A 27,621-nucleotide genomic window follows, 5' to 3' on the forward strand; every position below is an offset into this window, starting at 1 on the left:
GATGCAAACTTGAAATATAACTTATTTCACGATACATTTTTAAAGGTATTTGAGAATTGTTTTCCTAAGAAAATAGTTAAACATAATTCCAAGAAAACATATAAAAAACTTTGGCTAACTAAAGGAATAAGAATATCTTGCAACTGCAAAAGAGAACTGTATCTAACAGCAAGAGGAAGTACTGACCGCAAAATTGTTCAATATTATAAAAACTATTGTGCGGTACTAAGAAAAGTTATTAAAAAGTCCAGAAGCATGTGTATCATGTCTGAGATCAGTAACTCTGATAATAAAATTAAAGCAATGTGTAATACTATTGAAAGGGAAACAGGGCAACCAAGGGCACAGGAAGACATTTTGCCATAAAACTGAATGACAAGTGTACTAACAAACAATCAGAAATTGGAAATATTTTCAATAATCATTTTTTAAATGTTGTGGAGAAAATAGGATCTAGATCTTCACTAGAAGAGGCAAGGCTTCTAATAGAAGAGGCCATACCTGTGCAGTTTGAAACAACTGTGTTTCCACTAACCTCTCCCTCTGAAATGAGTAAAATAATAAACTCACTGAAAAGAAAAAGCTCTCACGGAATTGATGGCATTTCCAGCAAGATACTTAAAGCTTGTTCCCCACAGATAAGTAGGATTCTTAGCCACGTATGTAATAGCTCTTTGGAGCAGGGTGTTTTCCCCGATAGACTGAAATATGCCATTGTAAAACCATTGCATAAAAGGGGGATACGTCGGATGTCAACAACTATCGCCCAATCTCTCTTCTGACAGCTCTATCAAAAATTTTTGAGAAAGTAATGTATTCAAGAGTAGCCTCCTATATTTCTAAAAATAAACTATTAACAAAATGTCAGTTTGGTTTTCAGAAAGGCTTTTCAACAAAAATGTTATATATGCTTTCACTGATCAAATATTAAATGCCCTGAAATACCAGACATAATCCATTGGTATTTTTTGTGATCTCTCAAAGGCCTTTGATTGTGTAAATCATGGAATTCTTTTAGATAAGCTAAATCATTATGGTTTGAGGGGGCAGTGCACAAATGGTTTAATTCATACTTAACTGGAAGAATGCAGAAAGTTGAAATAAGTGGTTCATGTAATGTTGAAACAACAGCTGATTCCTCAAACTGGGGGGGCTATCAAATACGGGGTTCCACAGGGTTTGGTCTTAGGTCCTTTACTGTTCTTGATATACATCAATGACTTACCATTCCATATTGATGAAGATGCAAATTTAGTTCTTTTTGCTGATGATACAAGTATAGTAATACCATCCAAAAACCAAGAACTAAGTGATGTAATTGTAAATGATGTTTTTCACAAAATTATTAAGTGGTTCTCAGCAAATGGACTCTCTTTAAATTCTGATAAAACACAGTGTATACAGTTCCATACAGTAAATGGCGCAACTCCAGTAATAAATATAGACTTTGAACAGAAGTCTGTAGATAAAGTAGAATTTTCAAAATTTTTTGGTGTGTCCATTGATGAGAGGTTAAACTGGAAGCAACACTTTGATGGTCTGCTGAAACGTCTGAGTTCAGCTACGTATGCTATTAGGGTTATTGCAAATTTTGGTGATAAGAATCTCAGTAAATTAGCTTACTGTGCCTACTTTCATTCACTGCTTTCGTATGGTATCATATTCTGGGGTAATTGAGTAGAAAAGAGAAAAGTATTCATTGCTTAAAAACGTGTAATCAGAATAATTGCTGGAGCCCACCCACAGTCATCCTGCAGACATCTATTTAAGGATCTAGGGATCCTCACAGTAACCTCACACTATATATATACACTTATGAAATTTGTTGTTAATAATCCTACCCAGTTCAAAAGTAATAGCAGTGTGCATAGCTATAACACAAGGAGAAAGGATGATCTTCACTATGCAGGGTTAAATCTGACTTTGGCACAGAAATGGATACATTATGCTACCACAAACGTCTTTGGTCACCTACCAAACAGCATCAAAAGCCTGACAGATAGTCAACCAACATTTAAAAATAAATTAAAAGAATTTCTAGATGACAACTCCTTCTCCTCATTGGCTGAATTTTTATATATAAATTAAGGGAGGGAAAAAAAACTAACTTAAACATTAGTGTCATGCAATATTTTGTGTAATGTAATATCTTGTACACACATCTTTCATTAACCTGACACGTTCCACATCATTGCGAAGTGTCGTATTCATGATCTATGGAACAAGTATTAATCTAATCTGATAGTGAAAACGCAAGGTCTGTTTCGACAGTTAACAAGACGTGAGACACGTAGCAAACGAGATGTCTTACATTTTGTGTGTGAAATTAGTAAAATATTTATTTGGGACATTAGATGACCAGCATGCCTCCTGTTCAAGTTAAAGATCGATTTAATTGAATGTGAACAGCGGAAAATTGCTTAAGCTGATCAAAGAGCAAGTATCAGAAGAAAAACAGCTCTGATAAGTTTCAATCATTCAGTAGATGGCCTTTCACTTAACGAGGAAATGACTATTCAGAACATGGAAAAGTACCAAACGTATGTATATGAATATGCTAATAATACTGATCAGAAGATACTGTACTTAGCCATGATCACTACTTTTAATGAACAGTTAATGCGGTTAGTACGGATTTACGCTGAGTTACAAAGAAAATTTGAGATTTTAATTTCTGCTACAGCAAATGCACTTAAAGAATACTGGGACCTCATATAATTAATACAGTGAAAACAGTTAAATACTTGCACTTCATTTGCGATGATATTAAAGACAGAATATCCCAATGGCTCCAACAGAACATAGTGGATACCAGTTGTTACACAACTATTGTTGATGTGTTCATGTCTGCCCACATCTTAAGCTGCCTATTGAATGTCTCATAAGTAGGAAATGAGCTCTTTAATTTATACAGAGTATTATTCGTACTTCTACCCTCAATAGTTGATGGTAATCAAAGTTTATTTCGGTACATACAACCAGAGAAAGATTGTTTGTTGACTGATGAATCCAAGCGGCACTACGCAAAACTGAGCTACGACCAATAGTTATGGGAAGAGATAGATTGCACTTGCAAAACTTGTAAGCCAACGTTGATTTTAATATCCACGTATGATCACGAAACCTGTGAAGCTAGGATGTTGCAACCGGTGAGGGAAATTCACAGGGACTGTATTAAGAAATTTGTGAAACTCAATGGTAGTATTTGGAGTCCACTGAGTCAGGAACAAGGATTATTCCTAACACCAAAAAAGGAAGGCTACACAGTGGTGTCTAATGACAACAAGCCAACGGACGCACTGGTCAAAGGTACACGGAAACTAACGAAAGTAACATATTATGGAAACTGGAAACGGTGAGGAACACAGGTGTTCATCCAACCCGAAAAGATAATAATAATTAATGTGACCATTGAATACGTAATGCCAACCTTAAACATGAAGATTGATTGCTGTATTACAAATCAGGAAAAGAGGAACATTTCTGAGTTAAGGAGAGACGTGCCATTGGAATATGTGATACAACATTTAGATGAATTTATGGTAGCAGGTCACAAAATAGCAGATATAGAAGAGGAAATAGTTTTGCAATAGCAGCATAGTTTCTCAGAAAAAACTTGGTATCGTTATGCGTTCTGGTCTTAGTTAGGAATTATAATGTATACCATTATGTTAATGTGCAAATCCTGCAAATGTCTTAGATATTGCTTTAACTACATGTGGGAGGCGTGGGTGATGACTGTTGTGGCAGAGTGCGTATGAGGATGACCTTAGTAAACACATGTAAAGATTCGGAGGTGACGCGAATTCGTAGTAGATGACTTCTTCGTACACGTAGTGAAAATAGTGAAAAGCGAGACGAAAACTCCATTGTATCTGAACACAATGCGGAAAAAACTTCGTTGTCTTTGCAAACATCGGAGATGATGCAGGAGACTGCTAAACTCCCTTAGTTTGCCTAGTGATTCTTCTATCCTAAACAAAACAAGTGGAGCAAGTCAGCACACAAGTTAAGAATTTAGCAAACAAGTTAAGAATCAAAACGAACAGCAGAAAGAATAAGTAGCTAATCCCATAACAGAAGATCCTATTTGGATGAAATAAACACCTAAATGTCGTGTTCGTAGATAACTACCAGGCACCTTTCTGAAAAGTTTAAAAAAAAAAAGCTGTCAGAAAATTTTGATGCTTTGCAACTACAGCAAAATAATCTGAAGCTCACAGTGAAACAAGTAGTCCAACGCTTTAAAATTCTATCTGATTAGCCTGAGAGAAAAATAGAGGAATTGGACAAGAGTAATCACATTACTGAAATATTCGAAGGAGAGCTAAGTAATTTGAAAGATGAGACTGTCACTGAAGATCATGCTGTAAATGGCACCACATTGCAAGCTGTCAAAAGTGAACTTGGTTTCATGAGGAAAAGTTGACTTAAGATCTGTCCAAATGGAAACAAATGTTTTATGTTAATAACTGGTCAAATTGATCATGTGTAAGAGGAATTAGATACTGTAAAAGGGAAATTTTCTGATAATACGTCACATGTAGCTCAAGTAGATAGAACAAGTGACACTATCACAATCCGATATCACAAAAACAGATGTACGTAAAGGAGTCGAAAACTGTACATCCTGCTATTGTAATTAAATCTTTCAGAAATGTGTTGCCTAAAACATGGTTTGACTCACAAAAGATTCAGTTCATCACAGGCTTTACCCAGGGCGAGGCTACCCCATAGGCTACCTTGAATGGATAACGTTGCATGAATAATTCGAAAATGCCTATTTGACAAGTTATTAGTCAAAATGCGTTCAAGAAAAACTGAGAAAGGAACTCTTTCATCCAGATGTACAGTCCTATACAAGAAAGCCTAAGAAAGTATTTTGAGAAATATCAGTTGTTAAGATAGAAAGAAGAAGTGCAGGTGAGAGAATCTTCACATGTGTACTTCAGGTTCAAGGTAAATATCGTTATCTTGCTCGACACTGCTACAACGATGAATATTATGTACAGAGTATCTCAATATTTTGTACATGGTTGCACGTTCAGAGACCGTGAATAGTTACAATTGAAAGAAAACAGGGCTTAGTCACTATTTTTAATGAATTAACCGGCTTGAAACCAGTGACCACGTAAGTAACGAGCAGCCCTTTGTGGCTCGCTATCACAATTTTTTATCTTAAATATCTTTGTGACTATTGTGACTAATGCCCTCTTGGCATATGTATTATTTTATAAGTGACATATCCTCCCCCCCATGAACCATGGACCTTGCCGTTGGTGGGGAGGCTTGCTTGCCTCAGCGATACAGATAGCCGTACCGTAGGTGCAACCACAACGGAGGGGTATCTGTTGAGAGGCGAGACAAACGTGTGGTTGCTGAAGAGGGGCAGCAGCCTTTTCAGTAGTTGCAGGGGCAACAGTCTGGATGGATGACTGATCTGGCCTTGTAACAATAACCAAAACGGCCTTGCTGTGCTGGTACTGCGAACGGCTGAAAGCAAGGGGAAACTACGGCCGTAATTTTTCCCGAGGGCATGCAGCTTTACTGTATGATTAAATGATGATGGCGTCCTCTTGGGTAAAATATTCCGGAGGTAAAATAGTCCCCCATTCGGATCTCCGGGCGGGGGCTACTCTAGAGGATACCGTTATCAGGAGAAAGAAAACTGGCATTCTATGGATCGGAGCGTGGAATGTCAGATCCCTTAATCGGGCAGGTAGGTTAGAAAATTTAAAAAGGGAAATGGATAGGTTAAAGTTAGATATAGTGGGAATTAGTGACGTTCGGTGGCAGGAGGAACAAGACTTCTGGTAAGGTGACTTCAGGGTTATAAACACAAAATCAAATAGGGGTAATGCAGGAGTAGGTTTAATAATGAATAGGAAAATAGCAGTGCGGGTAAGCTACTACAAACAGCATAGTGAACGCATTATTGTGGCCAAGATTGATACGAAGCCCACACCTACAACCGTAGTACAAGTTTATATGCCAACTAGCTCTGCAGATGACGAAGAAGTTGATGAAATGTATGATCAAATCAAAGAAATTATTCAGATAGTGAAGGGAGACGAAAATTTAATTGTCATGGGTGACTGGAATTCCGTAGTAGGAAAAGGGAGAGAAGGAAACATAGTAGGTGAATATGGACTGGGGCAAAGAAATGAAAGAGGAAGCCGCCTGGTAGAAGTTTGCACAGAGCACAACTTAATCGTTGTTAACACTTGGTTCAAGAATCATAAAAGAAGGCTGTATACATGGAAGAAACCTGGAGATACTGACAGGTTTCAGATAGATTATATAATGGTAAGACAGAGATTTAGGAACCAGGTTTTAAATTGTAAGACATTTCTAGGGGCAGGTGTGGACTCTGACCACAATCTATTGGTTATGACCTGTTGATTAAAACTGAAGAAACTGCAAAAAGGTGGAAATTTAAGGAGATGGGGCCTCGATAAACTGAAAGAACCAGAGGTTGTACAGAGTTTGAGGGAGAGCATAAGAGAACAATAGACAGGAATGGGTGACTGAAATACAGTAGAAGACGAATGGGTAACTCTGAGGGATGAAGTAGTGAAGGCAGCAGAGGATCAAGTAGGTAAAAAGTCGAGGGCTAGTAGAAATCCTTGGGTAACAGAAGAAATATTGAATTTAATTGATGAAAGGAGAAAATATAAAAATGCAGTAAATGAAGCAGGCAAAAAGGTATACAGACGTCTCAAAAATGAGATCGACAGGAAGTGCAAAATGGCTAAGCAGGGATGGCTAGAGGACAAATGTAAGGATGTAGAGGCTAATCTCACTAGGGGTAAGATAGATACTGCCACAGGAAAATTAAAGAGACCTTTGGAGATAAGAGAACCACTTGTATGAACATCAAGAGCTCAGATGGAAACCCAGTTCTAAGCAAAGAAGGGAAAGCAGAAAGGTGGAAGGAGTATATAGAGGGTCTATACAAGGGCGATGTACTTGAGGACAATATTATGGAAATGGAAGAGGATGTAGATGAAGATGAAATGGGAGATACGATACTGCGTGAAGAGTTTGACAGAGTACTGAAAGACCTGAGTAGACAACATTCCATTGGAACTACTGACGGCCTTGGGAGAGCCAGTCCTGACAAATCTCTACCATCTGGTGAGCAAGATGTATGAGACAGGCGAAATACCCTTAGACTTCGAGAAGAATATAATAATTCCAATCCCAAAGAAAGCAGATGTGAAAATTACCGAACTATCAGTTTAATAAGTGACAGCTGCATAATACTAACGCGAATCTTTACAGACGAATGGAAAACTAGTAGAATCCGACCTCAGGGAAGATCAGTTTAGATTCCGTAGAAATGTTGGAACACGTGAGGCAATACTGATCCTACGACTTATCTTAGAAGCTAGATTAAGGAAGGGCAAACCTACGTTTCTAGCATTTGTAGACTTAGAGAAAGCTTTTGACAATGTTGTCTGGAATACTGTCTTTCAAATTCTGAAGGTGACAGGGGTAAAATACAGGGAGCGAAAGGCTATTTACAATTTGTACAGAAACCAGATGGCAGTTATAAGAGTCGAGGGACATGAAAGGGAAGCAGTGGTTGGGAAGGGAGTGAGACAGGGTAGCCTCTCCCCGATGTTATTCAATCTGTATATTGAGCAAGCAGTGAAGGAAACAAAAGAAAAGTTCGGAGCAGGTATTAAAATCCATGGAGAAGAAGTAAAAACTTTGAGGTTCGCCGATAACATTGTAATACTGTCAGAGACGGCAAAGGACTTGGAAGAGCAGTTGAACGGAATGGACAGTGTCTTGAAAGGAGGATATAAGATGAACATCAACAAAAGCCAAACGAGGATAATGGAATGTAGTCGATTTAAGTCGGGTGATGTTGAGGGTATTAGATTAGGAAATGAGACACTTAAAGCAGTAAAGGAGTTTTGCCATTTGGGAAGCAAAATAACTGATGATGGCCGAAGTAGAGAGGATATAAAATGTAGACTGGCAATGGCAAGGAAAACGTTTCTGAAGAAGAGAAATTTGTTAACATCGAGTATAGATTTAAGTGTCAGGAAGACATTTCTGAAGGTATTTGTATGGAGTGTAGCCATGTATGGAAGTGAAACATGGACGATAAATAATTTGGACAAGAAGAGAATGGAAGCTTTCGAAATGTGGTGCTAAAGAAGAATGCTGAAGATTAGATGGGTAGATCACATAACTAATGAGGAAGTATTGAATAGGATTGGGGAGAAGAGAAGTTTGTGGCACAACTTGACCAGAAGAGGGGATCGGTTGGTAGGACATGATCTGAGGCATCAAGGGATCACCAATATAGTATTGGAGGGCAGCTTGGAGGGTATAAATCGTAGAGGGAAACCAAGAGATGAGTAGACTACGCATATTCAGAAGGATGTAGGTTGCAGTAAATACTGGGAGATGAAGAGGCTTGCACAGGATAGAGTGGCATGGAAAGCTGCATCAAACCAGTCTCAGGACTGAAGACCACAACAACAACGAATGACATATTACTACTGCCGGTCTTTCACAATGATTCTGTACTCATACTCTGTATCACACGTTTTTGTCAGAATTCTGTGGCCATGTTATAGACCATTCTTTGATTTAAATTCCGAGGAAGACACCCCTAGCAGTGTTTAAGCCCGGTTAATTTGTTGAAAACAGCGCCCGAGAGCTGTTTTTTAATTGTATGGAGTATTATTTTTTGAAGTAAGTAAAGTTAGAAAGCTCTCTACTCGCCCAGTTCAAATCTGCGGGATCGTTGGTCCAATGAGTAGTAAGTCGAAACCAGTAAAAATCCAAATCTATATTGATGTGATGGCAGGAGGCACAGTCACAGAATACATCTTTTTAGTAATGGATGATCTGATAGAAAGGTGCTTTCTTGGCACTGAGATCTTAAGAAGTGCATAAGAAGTGTGTAAATGCTATCTTCGTGTTGACGAGTAGGAAGTCTCTCTGGATTTGATCAAAATTCCTAATTGCCACGATAAATATTGGCAAAACATACAATTATGGCTTGTCAAAACGATACAGTTACTGGTGGATGAAGTGTTTTGTCATTGTACTTCGAACTTGAAAGGTGACAAATTGGTCCAGGATAAAGTCTTAGAGTCTACCGATATTACTCTCCAGGAGCAGGAGGAATTGATAGATTTACTGTCAAAGTATATTCGTGAATTTACAAGAAGACAGGCATAATTAAAACCTTTGAATACCGCGTGTAAGTAACACCTCATAAAACGTTTTGAAAAATGACGTACTCAATTCCAAGGTGTATGAGAGAGGCTACGATTCACGAAATATGACGTATGTTAGAGTGGTGGTCATTGAGTCCTTGTCCTCCCCTTAGGACAGTCAACATCTTGCACTGGACAAGCCCAGTGGGAAAGTACACCTCGTTATCAACATTAGCGAAATAAATCGCATAATTGTGCTGGTAAGATCGTGTCCTAAAAACTTGGAGGAGCAACTACAGAAGGTTTTTCAAGTTACTTATTTAGTTAGTGTCGACATGCCACCTCATACTGGCAGATTTTTCTCTCTGAAGACTCGAGGAAACGTACTGCGTTAATTTGTGCTGGAAGATCTTACTACTGCCAATCATTGCCCTTTGGATCGCACGTTGGTTTGGGAGTCTTTATAGCCACACTTGACTCAGTGCTTTGTCTATGTGGACCATATCCTAATTCCCTCTCCTAGCTGGAAGGAACACATTGAACTGTTAGAAAAATACTGCGGGAATTTTTATCTATTGGAGTTACTGCAAATTTATCAAAATGCAAGTTTGTGCAATGCAAGATCGAGCGACACGGAGTTGGGGCTCCCACTGATCTGACTGGGAACTCCATCTGAATACCTGTTCCTTCGGACTTGCATGCATGTTCTTCTTACGAACACAGGCGCTTGAATATCGTATTACATGAACTTAGATCAAGTAACTTTGCAGGCCATACATCTAGAAAACCTCTGGAGATAATACGTCCGTGGAAGGCTGCATTAAGGAGATATTTCACTCCCCGAGCGACATGAAATATTGCCCCATTTTGCATGAAAAAAGTTGTTCCCACACAGTTGCACTCTTACAAAGCAGGATCGCCTGCTGCACAACAAGGTCTCGATAACGTGCGGACGCCATAGTACACCTGACAGGGCTTCTGGGTGTATTCTCTCCAAAGAAGAACTGACCGAGAATAAAGGTACTTGTGAATCCACGGAACACAGTAACATACCGGGACTGCAACGGCTCTTCGTGCACAACACGCCGTTTAACAGTACCACTAATCCGGCAGTTCTGCTTATTCACTGCTCCCTGTAGTGTAAAACGTACCTCCTCACTCCACAGAGTATTGCCCGGTTGTGCCGGTCGGTGTGGCCGAGCGGTTCTAGGCGCTTCAGTCTGGAACCGCGCGACCGCTACGGTCGCAGGTTCGAATCCTGCCTCGAGCATGGATATGTGTGATGTCCTTAGGTTAGTTAGGTTTAAGTAGTTCTAAGTTATAGGGGAATGATGACCTCAGATGTTAAGTCCCATAGTGCTCAGAGCCATCTGAACCATTTTTGCCCGGTTGTATGTCATCACCTTCGATCCGTGACAGAAAACAAAAAGCAAACTCAGAACGTTACTGCGAATCACGAGGTTGCAGTTGCTGCACATGTGAATCTTGTACGGATACCAGTGTGAAACAGACTGCAAAACTTTCCGTATTGTTCATCTTGGGATGGATTATTTTCGTGGCACTGCTCGACCACTAGCGCTAACTAGGGCACGTACAGCATCGTCAGTTACAGGATAGGGAACTCGTCAATAACTTCCACCAAAACGTGACACCTTCCTCCTCGAGGTACCACACCAAGCTCACTCTTCCTTCAAATGGTTCAAATGGCTCTTAGCACTATGGGACTTAACTTCTGAGTTCATCAGTCCCCAAGAACTTAGAATTCCTTAAACCTAGCTAACCTAAGCACGACACACACATCCATGCCCGAGGCAGGATTCGAACCTGCGACCGTAGCGGTCTCGCCGTTCCAGACTGTAGCGCCTAGAACCGCTCGGCCACAACGGCCGGCCACTCTTCCATCCGAATTTTATTAACATCTTCTATAAGCAACTTAATGTCTCAGGATCTCTCCTCATCCATTTCAGTCGACGATACTCTCTCCATGCAGCACTGCAATAGCTGCCGTTTAGATAAAATAGTTTCAATAGCAGCACACGGGCCCTTTCTTCGATAATCATTCTTCTCGCTCACGTTATAGCTTACCAAATGACAGAGTGGATGTCATACCCTCAGACAAACGGTGTAGAACGCCAGATTCTCTTCTGGTGGCCACAACTGGAACTAATTTGTTTTCCAGCGTAAATCGTTTCCACATCATCGCATAAACATATCTACCAAGTTTCGCTGTCAAACGATAATTGAAGGTCACACTTGACCTCTGTGAGCAGCTGCATTTTGATTATAACCTCCTAGCATGTCTAATATCTCGGTGACTGTCCAGTGATTGACTCGTTGTTTTTAAGCTTCTGGACTTATGTGTAACAGTAACGTGCTTCAGATTCTTCCCTGGCCACCCATATTTCGGTTTTGCGCATTTCTCCGAATGGCTATAGCGGGAAGTTAGGATGAACTGTACTACGATCCTAAGATTAATTCTCACCATGCTCCCACCTAGTTAGTGTTCAGTTTCTTATGACAGAGACCACGACCTCTACGTTAAACTGCAACCTTCCTTTAAGTCTTTCGTTGCTACGGGGATAGCGCCGCAATTATGAGATCCCAGTTCATTACATGGTACTCACTGCAGTCGAAGCGCGTTGGACAGCAGTTGTCGGAATCGTCACTGCGTTCGCAACCCAGCTCCTCATAGTAGTGTATGGCCCTGAAGTTGGAGCAGTCTACTAGTCTGCATCGTGACGTCTCGGAACCTGGAAAAGAAGGTAAGAAAAATCATATAGTCGTCCATCTGAGTACAAGATACGCAGCCTGTCACGCAACAGGTTTTTCCGGTGGGTATGCTGAATATACGGCTCTCGCGTACGCCGCCGTATCGATTTGTGTTAGTTTCAGCGTTATTTTCCCTAAGTAACTTATCGCTGCCTCTGCTGTTTGCCCACCGCCAACAGCTGCTTGCTGACAGTAAGCGGCAGCAAGCACCTGCAGGTGTCAAACAGTTGCCTCGAAGAAAGACAATGGAATTTACGCAACGTTATAAAGCGGCGAATCGGAGAAACGCATGTTCAAAATATCTGTGCCACAAAAATGTGTTGAAAACGTTAAGTCACCTACTGTCGTAGCCATCGATAGCATCACACGTAATTGTTTTAGGCAGCTTATAACACGATACTGTACATGTACTCACAAGTACGCTCGCAAACACACCAACCCACCCACCCACCCACCCCACCCACCCACACTAACACACACACACACACACACACACACACACACACACATACACACACACACACACACACACACACACACACACACACACACACACACACCTAGAGCTATGCAGTTTATTTCAGGAGAAAAGGAAAATTATTTTGATACTGGCAATGACCTTCTTGAAATTCCATGTGCTTGTGTTGTAAGTATAATCCATCTTTGAAAATATGATTCTTCTTTATGTGAATTATCAGTAATACCGCAAAAAGTAAATTAGTCTTAGTACGGGTTTGGAACACATCAGCACAGTGAGAAATGTGCCTCCACTATTACTACTATGTTGTACTAGCCAAAACATGAAGAACAACTACAGTGAAGCGCCAAAGAAACTGGCATAGGCACGCATATTCAAATACAGAGATATGTGAACAGGCAGAATACGTCCCTGCTGTCGGCAACGCTTATATAAGACTACAACTGTCTGGCGCAGTTGTTATTCCGGTTTCTGCTGCTAAAATGGCAGGTTAACAAGCTTTAAGTCAGTTTGAACGTGGAGTTATAGCTGGCGCTCCGGCCATGGGACACAGTATCTCCCAGGTAGCGATGAAGTAGGGATTTTCACGTACGACCATTTCACTAGTGTACCGTGAATATCAGGAATCCTGTAAAACATCAAATCTCCGACATCGCTGCTGCCGGAAACAGATCGTGCAAGAACGGGACCAACGATGACTGAAGAGAATCGTTCAACGTTGTAGACTTGTAACCCTTCCGCAAATTGCTGCAGATTTCAATGCTGAGGCATCAACAGGTATCAGAGTGCGAACCATTCAACGAAACATCATCGATACGGGCTTTCGGAGACGAAGGCCCACTTGTATACCCTTGATGACTACACGACATGAAGATTTACGCCTCGCCTAGGCACATCAACACCGACATTGGACTGTTAATGACTGACAACATGTTGCCTGGTCGGACGTGTCTCCTTTCAAATTGTATCGAGCGTATGGACGTGTACGAGTATGGAGACGACCTCATGAATCCATGGACCCTGCATGACAGCAGCGGACTGGTCAAGCTGGTGGAGCCTCTGTAATGGCGTGGGCTGTGTGAAGTTAGAGAGACATTGGATCCGTGATACGGCTAAATACGACTCTGACAGGTATCACGCACGTATGCTCCTGTCTGATCACCTGCATCCATTCATGTCCATTGCACATTTCGACGGTCTTGGGAAATTCCAACACGACAGTGCGACACCCCACACGTCTAGAATTGCTACGGAGTGGCTCCAGGAACACTCTTCTGAGTTTAAACGCTTCCGCTGGCCTCCAACCTCCCCAGACGTGAACATTTTTGAGCATATGTGGGATACCTTGCAACGTGCTGTTTAGACGAGATCTCCACCACCTCTGATTTATGGGCAGCGCTGCAGGATTCAAGGTGTCAGTTTCCTCCAGCACTACTTCAGACATTAGATGAGTCTATGCGACGTCGTGTTGCGGCACATCTGCGTGTTTGCAGGGTCTCTACACTATATCAGGCAGGTGTACCAGTTTCTTTGGCTCTGCAGTGTAGTTCCCTGTGATGAGACATTGTGAAAGTCGTCTTCAGTTTTGTTATTATCTCGCGAGATGTCGTTAATCGCGTAAAAACGTGAATTTTCTAAGAAGCTGTTCTGAGTCGCAAGATCAACATTTTGGTTTATGTGAGATAATGAGTTAATTGATTTATAGAATATAATTCATTCCATTCTGAATTAAGACAAGCAGAAAAATGAAATTTTTTTCTAAACATAATCTTCTCAGTATAGAGATCCGGTCATTTCCTATAATATAATCGAGCTTTTAGCAGGTGTGTCGTCCATCGTCATCAAATGTAAAAACTACTGACTGCTGTGATTGGTATGATGTTTCGGCTATACAGGCGCAGAAGCAGCATCTAGAAGTTTCCACAGCAGGGCTGAAAAGATCTGTCACGCAAGACGAGTCAGGCAACTGCTGGCAGCACCATGCCCCGGAATATTACAATGACATGCACAAATTTCGTTAACTCTCTCTGCAGATAGTTTTGTTTACCCTTTCCCGATCTAACCGTATTAATATTGAACACGGCCCGTAAGTATATGTCTGAAAAGGCGTGTCATTAAAATAACTTACGGAGACAATAACCTGTCGTAGAAGTAGAGGGAAATGCAAAAAATAATGGTTGCTTTTCAAGAAACGGTAATTGTCAGTGAAATAACGTAACATATTCAAATATGAATACAGTTTTAGTACTTACAGAGAAGGATTTATTGCTGATTCAGATAAAATGTGACATACAGTATTGTAGTAAAGCATTGCATGCCCGTGATTGCAATAACGTTCTTTTGTTAATTAAAATCTTCAATCTTCATGCAGAAATACAAATGGTTTTCTTTATTGTTGCCTTGCGACGATGCCTAGAAATAATTTGTTCTCATATTTCCGATTTTTACCGCAGAAAGTGCTCTATGTTAACTGAGGTTTGGCTTCCGCTAACATAGTCTGAAAATACTGCTGGATTTTTAAGATTTTCTTCCTACTGTCATTGCATGTACATTTACCGTTATGGTGAAGATGTATGAATTAAACCCTTGAAAGAAAAAGTGCAACGAAGTTTTACACAACGAAGGCCTAAGAAACATTGAAATTGTGAAGACATTACACTGTTCGAGGTCAGCTGTAAGTCGAAATCTGCAGAAGCTGATGGACAAAGGAAATATGGAAAATTTACCACGAAGCGGGCGTCCACGCATTTCTTCGCAAGTGGAAGGACAGAAAACTTCGTCCACTAAGCCGGAAAAACAAGAATGCCACGTCAATTGAACTGGTAAAAGCATGAGCTCATCAGTTGTTCTCTGTACAATTGGAATGAAGGCTAGAATTGCCAAAAATAAGCCGTTTGTAACTGCTGCAGTGAGGAAAGAGAGGCTGATAGGAGCCAGACTGCACGTAAACGGGAGAAAAGAGCAGTGGAGAACTGTGATATTTTCATACGAAAGCCTATTTTCCATCATGAGCGACAGACCTAGCTCGTCTGATGTGAACGCAATGAAAGGATGGGTTCTAACTGCCGTGTGCGAAGCGTGAAACACACTCCATCGGTAATGTTGTGGGAGCCATGACATACCGAGGTGTTGAAACGCTGCACTTTGTGCAGGGAATAATGAACAGTGACGAATAGGAAGCTGTGATTCAGGACCCTCTGATGTTCACTGCACGTGACGCTTTCCTGCATGTATGCCTGCGCCGGCCTCGGTGGTCTCGCGGTTCTAGGCGCTCAGTCCGGAACCGCGCGACTGCTACGGTCGCAGGTTCGAATACTGCCTTGGGCATGGATGTGTGTGGTGTCCTTAGGTTAGTTAGGTGTAAGTAGTTCTAAGTTCTAGGGGACTGATGACCATAGATGTTAAGTCCCATAGTGCTCAGAGCCATTTGAACCGTTTGAAACATGTAGGCCTGCAGTGGATTTTCCAACGGGATCCGGCTCCATTCCACACTCAAAAAAGAGTTTTGGTTATTTTATCTTTTTAATACAATTAAAAGTTTATGCTGTTACACATCATCCACATTAATCAGTTCAGATTCGTTCTGTTCTTGCTGAATTGGGTATCGGAGAACTTCCGTGGCCTAGAAATTCACAAGATTTTAATGCAGTTGAGAATTTGTGGCAACTGGTTGGCAAAGGGGTCCAGAAGAAGAAGTCTGGTTTGTTGAAGCTGATCTTCAAAGTGTGGAACCGTGAAATTAACATTGGTACCATTAGAGAACTGGAAGGTCCAACAAAATACTGAGATCATTTAAAGTATGGCTATTGAATAATGCACTAATGATACAGAATATTTTACACTATGACGGAACGAAATGGAAATTTCATGAAAATATCCATCAATGACATGGCATTCTACTGTACAGATATGTACCTACTGTTGACATGTTTCCTTGAATTAAAATATCAGAAACAATATTGTCCTTCATTATCATGTTTCTTTTCGCTTGCAGACTATTGTTCCTTAATAAATATTTCAAATTTCAAAGAAGAATGCGGTTTTAGAAGTTGTGTACCAAAATTCTCAAAATCTTATAGTGGTGTGCCTTAGCCCTGAAAACGAAACAGGCAGAATTACTTTGGCAATTACAATAATAGTATGGAAGTATGGACTAAATACGTTGAGGATTGAATAAAAATTTTATTGACTGCGTTGAATCGTGTTATGTAGAACATATCAAGCAGTTCCACAAATATGATAAAGTTTCAAAGTCAAAGATTAAATATCTTTTTCAGAGAGTAAATATATTTCCACCATTTGCGTAATATTTTTCAAATCAATAAATGTTTCGTACTACACACGTTCTAAAGTAGCCTTTGTTCTTTCTCAGTAACAGTATTAAGCCATAACATACCTCGAAAACAGTATGTCGGCTCTTGCTCGTGTTCGCGCTACAATTGGTCGCGATCGCCTATTTAGGCGTCCGCGCAACGACTCAAAGCAGGTAGGTTTCCAGCGAGGTTGGAGGGAGTTAGGAGCTCGTCTGGCAGAGGGCAGAACTGTCGTATACTGAGCGTGGTGCCGATACAGAGACCGCAGTGGGCAGTCAGCCCTGGAGCAGCGCCGGGCCGCTGTCGGTTCGACGTTATGCAGAGGAGCGGTGCATCTTAGTGGGTCGGTGCGGCAAGGCAAGGCCACGTTGGCATAGCGGAACTGAGGCTAGCAGTATCCTCAGTGGAGGACGTTGCTGCCCGTCGCCTGTCCTGAATCATTGCGCAGTATTTTCAACCCTCTCGCTGCTTTTAACGACGGCTTCGTTTCTAGCGGGTAAAGGGTTTTAACTTATGCGCGTCTAAATATCAAGTTGTTGTTGGTTATTTTTCTGTTGGAAACCGTACCGTTTTGTGACTGCACTACTTTGCTTTTTGGTTCGGCTGTGGCCGATATCTGCTCCTTCCATACTGCTATTCATGTTTCAGTCAGTTTGTTGTAAATGTTCATGTGGACTGCGTTAACAGCTGTGCCTTAAAAATGAGTTTCTGTGATTGCACCAAGCACGTACCATTTAAAGTGTTTTAGTGGAATGCCAGTGGAAAACGCCAAGCACCTGTAGTTCTGTTACTGATCCTTAAACTCTCTGGAAAGTATTATTATAAACACTGTAAATTTAAAATCTTTTTGCTGAACGTTACTGGTAGTCAGTGTTACAAAGGTTAGTTAAACCTCTTAGCAGCCCACTACTTCTATAACTTGTGTTGCTTAATTAATTAATAATATGCTGTCAGTTTGTACTATGGTTATCTAAAGAGGAAATCTCAAACTCGATTAGTCATAATTAATTTTCACCTCCCTGTCTGAAAGCTGGGTTATATGAGCCACAATAGGGGGTATGTGGTATTTATCGAAATAATTGATTCCTGTGGTAGGCTACTTCAGTGTTTGCTATCTTAAATTAGTGCTGCGTAAGAGGCTCACGGATTCACAAGAGTCACAACGCTTGGCTATGAATGTGTTGGTTTCTCTATATGTTGTCGAGTGCAAGCTGTTTGTGTCGTGTCCGAGGCTGCCTTAGGTGCTGCCACCGTCGGGCGCATTCATCGAGGCAAACGCTCTCTCATGGGTGACGTAGTGCAACAACACAATGTTGAAGAAAAAGTGCTGTCTTATAAAAAAGTTTTTAAGTTCTATATCATGTTGTTTTAAGAAAGAGGAAGTAGAGGGTATTGATTCTACTGGGTCCATCAGGCTGCAGAATAGACAACTAAAATTGCTGTTTGAAGGATTTGTATTTTCTATTTTTCTCTAAATTGAGTTTGTTTAAATGGCGTAAAATGGCTTGAAGTCCCCTTGACAAGGAATTGGTTGCATCCTTGTGATGATTAATTTTTTATAGAATTGCGATACTTTAATATGAAGTTCAAATTCAGTCGACATATAATTTCACTAGCCATGTCTAAGATTGTTTTGTTTTACATTGAGACATTCTTACACAAACATTCAATTTTTTCTTAAGAATTCGCGTTTTTAACTACTGAGTGTGTTATATTTCACGGACTAATCGCCGGTGGCTCCAGTCTATGATGGTTCAAATGGCTCTGGGACTTAACATCTATGGTCATTAGATCTACTTAAACCTAACTAACCTAAGGTCATCACACACTGCCCGAGGCAGGATTCGAACCTGCGACCGCAGCGGTCGCGCGGTTCCAGACTGAAGCGCCTAGAGCCGCTCGTCACTGCGGCCGACTCCAGTCTATGAATTCAATATACTGTCTGTTTTAGTTTTTCATTTCATTGTTACATTTTATTTAAATAAAGTTAACCGGCTAAGAACAGGTTATTGTAGTCTGAATATCTATGCTGATACATTACAGAGCCAAAGAAACTGATACACATGCCTAATGTCGTGTAGGTCTGCCGGGAGAACGCGGAAGTGCTGCAACACGACAAATGTCTGAAACAGAGCTGGAGGCAATTGACACCATGAACCCTGCAGCGCTGCCCATAAATCCGTAACAGTACGAGTGGGTGCCATGCATCACGGATATGCTCAATAATGTTGACGTCCGGGGAGTCTGGTGGGCAGTGGAAGTGTTTAAACTCAGGAGAGTGTTCCTAGAGCCACTCTGTAGCAGTTCTGGACCTGTGGGGGTGTCGCATTGTCTTGCGGGAATTGCAGAAGTCCGTCAGAATCCACAATGGACATGAATGAATGCAGGTGACCAGACAGGATGCTTACATCGTGTCACCTGTCAGAGTCGTATCTAGACGAACGAAGCGTCCAATATCTCTCTAACTTCACACGAACCACATCATTACAGATCCGTGACAAACTTAACAGTCCACTGCTGACAAGTAGGTCCATGGATTCATGAGGTTGTCACCATACCCGTACACGTCCACCCTCTCGATAGAATTGGAAACGAGACTCGTCCGACCAGGCAACGTGTTTCCAGTCGTCTACAGTGTCAGTGTCGGTGTTGATGGGCGAAGCACAAAGTTTAGTATCGTGGAGCAATCAAGGGTACACGAGTGGGCCTTCGGCTCGAAAGCCCACATCCATAAAGTTTCGTTGAATGGTTCGCATGCTGACACTTGTTGATGGCCCAACATTGAAATCTGCAGCAATGTGCGTAAGTGTTGCACTGACACATTGAACGATTCTCTTCAGTCGTTGCTGGACCCGTTCTTTCAGGATCTGTTTCCGGTTGGAGCGATGTGATAGATTTGATGTTTTACCGGATTCCTGATATTCATGTTACATTCCTGAATTGGTCGTATGGGAAAACCCCCACTGCATCGCTACCTCGGCGACGCTGTGTCCCACGGCTCGTGCGCCAACTGTAATACCACGTTCAAAGTTGTTTAAATCTAGATAACCTTCGACTTTAGCAGCACCTAACCGGTCCAACAATTGCGCCATACACTTGTTGTCTTACATAGGCGTTGCCGACCGCAGCGCCATGTTCTGCTTGTTTACATATCTCTTTATTTGAATACGCATGCCTATACCAGTTTCTCTGGCTCTTCAGTGTGTCAGTGTGCCGTGCTATTATCCTATTACATTGTGATGTGTAAAGTATGTTGTTGCGAATCCTCTATGGACTTGTCCTTTCACTCCTCGCAGTCTTGAGACCTGATGACAACATATGAATATATAAGTGGCCTGCTGTGTTAAGAACTAGTCTACTGAGGTAAGTAGTTACCCAATAACCAGTCTTGTAACGCAGACTATTACAGTTGGTCACATTTACAATAAAAAAAACACCACGAGTGATGATTGGCAGGCATAGGTTGTACAATAGAACAACGACCAGTATGAAAATCAGTCGTAAAATGCAACCAAAATTACAACGTTCACATGTTGTCAACTTAAGGCAAAAAACAGCGCAAAGGTACGTTTCCCAGGCTTGTAATCACAACATTGTTAATACCTCTACAGAGCAATTGCAGAATGACGTAGTTCGAAAGAGGAACCTCAGTGTACCGGTACTACTAACAACTGCTAATGGCTTTAATACCATGCTTTGTCCAAGTTATTTCGTGCAGACATGTACACACATACATTTAAAAAATCTGTAACAGTAACATAGAAATCTGAAATCAGCGACAAAACTTACCTTTCACAGCCTGCGAATTGTACAAGCAAAAGAACGGATTACTTATTAGTAATATTTTGCGAATTAAACTGAGCTGTTTCATTTCCTGTATAACTGACAATCATTCGTTACACAAAAACCACTGCTCAAGCCAGGTGTGGACAAGATGACGCCACACGAAGAATATGGTCTCAAACAAAGAATGTCAGAATTACGTACGAAAAGTGATTTAGGGAAGCAGAAAAAGGTAACGGAAAATTTGAATTGACGTACCATTGTTGTTGTTGTTGTTGTTGTAGTCTTCAGTCCAGCGACTGGTTTGATGCTGCTCTCCATGCTACTCTACCCTGTGCAAGCTGCTTCATCTCCCAGTACCTACTGCAACCTACATCCTTCTGAATCTGCTTAGTGTATTCATCTCTTGGGCTCCCTCTACGATTTTTACCCTCCACGCTGCCCTACAATATTAAATTGGTGATCCCTTGACGCCTCAGAACATGTCCTACCAACCGATCCGTTCTTCTAGCCAAGCCGTCCCACAAATCTCTCTTCTCCCCAATTCTACTCAGTACCACTTTATTAGTTATGTGATTTACCCATCTAATTTTCAGCATTCTTCTGTAGCACCACATTTCGAAAGCTTCTATTCTCTCCTTGTCTAAACTATTTATCGTCCATGTTTCACTTCAATACATGGCTACACTCCTTAAAATACTTTCAGAAACGACATCTTGACACCTAAATCTATACTTGATGTTAACAAATTTCTCTTCTTTAGAAACGCTTTCCTTGCCATTGCCAGTCTACATTTTATATCCTCTCTACTTCGACCATCATCAGTTATTTTACTTCCTAAATAGCAAAACTCCTTTACTACTTTAAGTGTCTCATTTCCTAATCTAATTCCCTCAGCATAACCCGTTTTAATTCGACTACATTCGATTATCCTCGTTTTGCTTTTGTTGATGTTCATCTTATATCCTCCTTTCAACACACTGGCAATTCCGTTCATCTGCTCTCCCAGGTTCTTTACTGTCTCTGACAGAATTGCAATGTCATCGGCAAAGCTCAAAGTTTTTATTTCTTCTCCATGGATTTAAAATCTTATTCCGAATTTTTTTTGTTTCCTTTACTGCTTGTTCAATATACAGATTGAATATCATAGGCTACAACCCTGTCTCACTCCCTTCCCAATCATTGCTTCCCTTTCAAACCCCTCGACTCTTGTAACTGGTTTCTGTACCAGTTGTATATAGCCTTTCGCTCCCTTATTTTACCCCTGCCACCTTCAGAGTTTGAAAGCGAGTATTCCAGTCAACATTGTCAAAAGCTTTCTCGAAGTCTACAAATGCTACAAACGTAGGTTTGCCTTTCCGTAATGCATCTTCTAAGGCAAATCGTAGGGTCAGTATTGCCTCACGTGTTCCAACATTTCTACGGAATCCAAACTGATATTCTCCGAGGTCGCTTCTACCAGTTTTTCCATTTGTCTGTAAAACTGGTAGTTCGGTAATTTTCACATCTGTCAACACCTGCTTTCTTTGGAATTGAAATTATTATATTCTTCTTGAAGTCTGAGGGTATTTCGCCTGTCTCATACGTCTTGCTCACCAGATGGTTGTCTCTCCGAAGGCTATCAGTAGTTCTAACGGAACTTTGTCTACTCCAGGTTCCTTGTTTCGACTTAGGTCTTTCAGTGCTCTGTCAAACTCATAACGCAGTTTTATATTTCCCATGTCATCGATGTCCTCTTCCATTTCCATAATATTGTCCTCAAGTACTTCGCCCTCGTATAGACCCTCTATATACTCCTTCCACCTTTCTGCTTTCCCTTCCTTGCTTAGAACTGGGTTTCAATCTGAGCTCTGATATTCATGCAACTGATTCTGTTTTCGCCGAAGGTCTCTTTAATTTTTCTGTAGGCAGTATATATTTTGCCCCTAGTGAGATATGCCTCTGCATCCTTACATTTGTCCTCTAGCCATCCCTGCTTAGCTATTCTGCCCTTCCTGTCGATCTCATTTTTGAGACGTTTGTATTCATTTTGCCCGCTTCATTTAATGCACTTTTATATTTTATCCTTTCATCATTTAAATTCAATATTTCTTCTGTTACCCAAGGAGTTCTAGTAGCCCTCATTTTTTGCCTACTTGATCCTCTGCTGGCTTCACTGTTTCATCTCTCAAAGCTACCCATTCTTCTTCTACTGTATTTCTTTCCCCCAATCCTGTCAACTGTTCCCTTATGCTCTCCCTGAAACTCTGTACAACCTCTGGATTAGTCAGTTTATCCAGGTCCCATCTCCTAAATTTCCACCTTTTTGCAGTTTCTTCAGTTTTAACCTACAGTTCATAACCAGTAGATTGTGGTCAGAGGCCACATCTGCCCTCGAAATATCTTAAAATTTATAACGTGGTTCCTAAATCCCTGTCTTACCATTATATAATCTATCTTAAACCTTCCAGTGTTTCGAGGCCTCGTCCATACAACCTTCTTTCATGATTCTTGAACCAAGCGTTAGAAAACTTTAGACCCTCATACCGGCATGTAACGTTGAAATTGATATCAAGTAACAATTAACGTATAGCGATGTAACTGACACTTTCAGTAGCGTGCACTGAAGTTATTGTAGTCATGTTTTATTCTTTCCTTCCGCAATTGTTGCATTTAATAGCAGAGACTTTAAATAAAACAAATATTTAACTGTAATATTCTCCCTAAGCTTGTAAAATTTCTACGAATCCAGGAAATAACTATTTGTATTTACTCAGTCAAGCATTGTGGACGCTAAATTTACGTAGCGAATAACATTATGTTCCGCTACGTAGCATGTTTCCAAATTTCGAATTTGAAAATTTTCTGGCACAATTCTTAGTGAGTACTTATAATTTATTTCAAACAATAGAATGCATTACTATTTTAATAGCACTACGATATAGGCTATGTATACTTCTTTACGTTTTCCGTTTTCCTTCTGGTATTTTTCTGCGAATGTGCAGATATTTTTGATGGTAACTGAGAACAGGGTACTGACCAACATTACATCGATATTTACTTGTTTGTAGAATAATAATGGTTGCTGTTAGGACTAATATGTTTTTATGTTGCTTAGTAGTCCAAGTACGTGTGGCAAGAGCAAGCTGTTAGTAGTTATTTTCTTCTGGGCAACAGGTCAAGTGTTGAAGTGTGGATGCGTGGATGCACAGCAGTTGATTTTATACTGACAGGCTTAGACCACTTACAAGGAACTCCGTGAGTGCGAGATCACAAGTTCGATCTTCAGTAAGGCTCATTTGGAAGTGTTGTGCTAACAATCACGACGGGAAAAATACACACATCAAAAAAACTTTTGCATCACCTCGGTTCCGAGAGGTCAGGAACATGTACAGGAAACTTGGATAAAGATCAAAATAAACATCATTTCAGCCATTTTTATTGCTCACGAATACCATACATTGCATGTTGTACCACCATATACCGAGACCTTCAGAGGTGGTGGTCCAGATTGCTGTACACACCGGAACCTCTAATACCCAGTAGCACGTCCTCTTGCACTTATGCATACCTGATTTCGTCGTCGCATATTATCCACAACTTCATCAACGCACTGTTGGTTCAGATTGTTCCACTCCTCAATGGCGATTCAGCGTAGACCCCTCAGAGTGGTTGGTGGGTCACGTCGCCCTTAAGCGGCCCTTTTCAATCTATCCCAAGCGTGTTCGATAGGGTTCATGTCTCAGATGATTGTCTGGTTGAAGGCATATGCGAGACTTATCGGTGAAGAGAACGTGATGCCAGTTCTGAGCGGTCCATTCGGCATGTTGTTGGGCCCGTCTGTACCGCCATGCATGGTGTCATGGTTGCTTATATGGACCCCGAGACGGACGTCTGAAGTTGCGCATCATGCAGCCTATTACGCACAGCTTGAGTAGTAACACGACGTCCTGTGGCTGCACGAAAAGTATTGTTCAACATGGTGATGTTGCTGTCAGGGTTCCTCCGAGCCATAATCCGTAGGTAGCTGTCATTCACTGCAGTAGTAGTTCTTGGACAGCCTGAGTTAGGCATGTCATCGACAGTTCATGTTTCTCTGTATCTCCTCCATGTCCGAACAACATCGTTTTGGTTCACATCGAGGTGCTTGGACACTTCCCTTGTTGAGAGCCCTTCCTGGCAAAAAGTAACATGCGGACGAGATTGAATCTCTGTATTGACCGTCTAGGCGTGGTTGAAGTACAGACAACACGAGTCGTGTACCTCTTTCCTGATAGAATGACTGGAACTGATCGGCTGTCGGGTCCCTCTCTGTCTAATAGGCGCTGCTCATGCATGGTTGTTAACATCTTTGGGCGGGTTTAGTGACATCTTTGAACGTCTATCTTCAGAGGTTCTGGGAACCGGGGTGATGCAAATCATTTTTTGATGTGTGTATGACTGCCAATTGTCACGTACATCGGGAGACCGACAGAAATTGGATGTGCGGGACATGCAGAGGTCAACAGTCTATGGGATGTGCTTATTAAACACAAAATAGATGTAGTCGGCACTCAAGAAACGTACAAAACAAACCATCAACTTGCGCCACGATCACCGAATTAAACATGGACCGCCACAGTGACCTAAAGGTTATCAACATCAAGATCGAAGGTGAATTCCTTCGATATTAGAAACCGTGCTGGACGTTCAGGTAGGTAAATGGAAATGAACACATGGCATCGTTGGTCGGGAGGCCCCTTCCGGGCAAGTTCGGCCTCCAGGTGGGAGTCTTATTTCAGTCGACGCCACATTGGGCGACTTGCACGCCGGTGATGAGGATGAAATGATGATGAGGACAACACAACACCCAGTCCTTGAGCGGAGAAAATCCCCAGCCGACCGGAAATCGAACCCGGGCCCGTTTGCACGGGAGGCGAGCACGTTACACCCAGCTAAGCAAGCGGACGTTCAGGTAGGTATCCACTCTTAAAGAATGCGTATTGAATCGCATGGTGTAACTGGGTGATGATAAATGATGGAATGTATTGGCATGCACCCGAATGCGAAACAATCTGTTGTGGAGCTTATCATGATACTGGCTATCCTTTAAGGAGTAGTTTTATAGACACGGAAAAGACAATCATAGAGAGACTGAATTAGGACAGTGGTATGAGCTGTAGTGTCACTTTCTATCCAGGAAGGATAGTTTGCTCTAAGGGGGTTTTACTTTTATATGCAGACCAGTAGCCGAACAAAAGCAAGTTATCTTGACTTGCTATTGGCCAAAAGCAGTGCTCATACCACATTTATTGTTCTCTTTCTCCCAATTTCCCACTCTTGCTTGCTGTGACGTAAATATTCCATAGTGCCCTTGCAAGATCACCTGTATGAGAAAGAATCGTATGGGGAAGAGCACCTACATCTTCTCACAGCACAATAAATAACTTACTAGCACATTTACTATCCAGATTAACAGTCGGCATAACTGAATACTAATGCGATAAGGCACTAATGTTCATTGATTTTGATACAACTCTCTGGGTACCTTTTCCAGGGTTCCTATCATATGAATTTCCTCTTAAATCCCTATTTGTCGGAGTTGAAATCAAATTTCGTAAAAACGCTGGGATAAGTACTTTTACCTCATCCAATTATTTTCGGGCCTATTCCGCAGTTTGCTGTGCATCGTCAAGTTGATGCTTTGTTTAAAATTCCATTGTCTTATGTCTTCCAGCTCCGTAGCACTGTTTGAGGGTATGGAACCATCCACTGTTTCCCTTGAAATCATTGTACTCTATTTCGCACGCAGTTTGATGTGCATAATATAATAGGCCACTATCATGCGCATCCCGTAAATTGTATCGAGCATCCTTGAAACAGTCCTGAGCTGTACGACAAGAGGTCGAACTGCAGTGATCTCGATCTTGGCGTTGAGTCTTTTGACAGAGACGTCGTGGTAGAGAGTCAGGCAGCGAGCGCAGCAGAGTACAGGGCACTCGACGGCTTAGTGTTGTGGCCAGTGGGAGGAGCTCCCACACCGATGGGGAAGCCTAGGAGCTTCCACATTGTGACAATATATCGCCTGCCGCTTGCACGTCGATGACATACAGCGGTGGCTTGTTCCTGTTTGTTCGGTTTTGCAGCTCCACTTGACTTACTCGGTACATGCTTCTCCAGAGTACGACTTACAATCTGTTTAAATTTTGCCCATAATTCATCTAGGTACTGGACCTAAACGATATCACTTCATTGTCTAAGTGGGCTGCTAACAACCATCTAAAGTCTCGTGGTTGACTCAAGACAGCCAAAGGAGGAGCGTGGTCTTCGTGTTGTAGCGCTGTTTTGAGGGCGACTTATTTCTCCTCTTCACTGGTCCCTCCACAATGGAGGCAACCACAGCGCTGTTGAGTACGATGAACGCAGATGAATTATGGGCAAAGTTTAAACAGACTGTAAGTCGTAGAAGAGTGTGCCGGGTAATTTACTGTCTTTATTAACAGCCGGCACAATTGTGTACGGATGCGTTAAGGCACTGATGTTCATCGATCTTGATACAACTCTCTTGGTGTCTTTGCCATGGTTCCTTTCATATGCATTTCCTCTCCAAGTCCCTAGTTGCTGCATATTTCAGTGCTAGGCCATCAACAAATGTCAGCGTGCGAACGGAGCAAGGTTACAGATGATGCAGCGAGGCCTTAGCTCCGATGTCGACCCGTAGGCTGGCCCACAGATCTTCACATTAATGTGGCGTAAGTCCGTCGCACTGCACTAGTGTGAACAAAAAGAGAGTTCTGAAGCCAAAATAGCAGGGAATAACATGATGTGTAGCCATCGTGCGTACAACTAACATCGGCTGAGAAAAAAGTTTTGCATTACTTATTCAACACTTCTCCTAGTATTCAGCGAGCTGCATAGTTCTGTAGGAAGTAGTCAGTTTTAAAACACTGAGCCTCGATCCAGAGTGTAAGCTCATAAGAAAAGTAAGGAATTACGAGGCATCAATCTTTGTCGAGTATTTCGGTACTCACCCTAGACCCTAGTACCGCCTTTTTTTTAGCGAGCCAGGAGAAGACGTGTTAGCGTTTGTAGACAAACTTTTTACGGCCATAAAGCAGATGTTGATCAGAGAGCA

General features: G+C 41.6%; 1 protein-coding gene across 2 annotated transcripts in view; it reads right to left on the reverse strand.

The window, feature by feature from the left end:
* LOC126336475 (uncharacterized) overlaps positions 1–27,621 on the reverse strand; it is a 193,052-nt gene that overhangs the window by 152,849 nt on the left and 12,582 nt on the right. For both annotated transcript variants that reach the window (XM_050000215.1, XM_050000216.1), the window contains exon 2: positions 11,810–11,935. In XM_050000215.1, coding sequence (XP_049856172.1) covers positions 11,810–11,935 — 126 coding nt within the window. The remainder of the gene's footprint in view (positions 1–11,809; positions 11,936–27,621) is intronic.

Source organism: Schistocerca gregaria, chromosome 2 (genome assembly GCF_023897955.1).
Source record: "Schistocerca gregaria isolate iqSchGreg1 chromosome 2, iqSchGreg1.2, whole genome shotgun sequence".
Classification (NCBI taxonomy): Eukaryota; Metazoa; Arthropoda; class Insecta; order Orthoptera; family Acrididae; genus Schistocerca; species Schistocerca gregaria.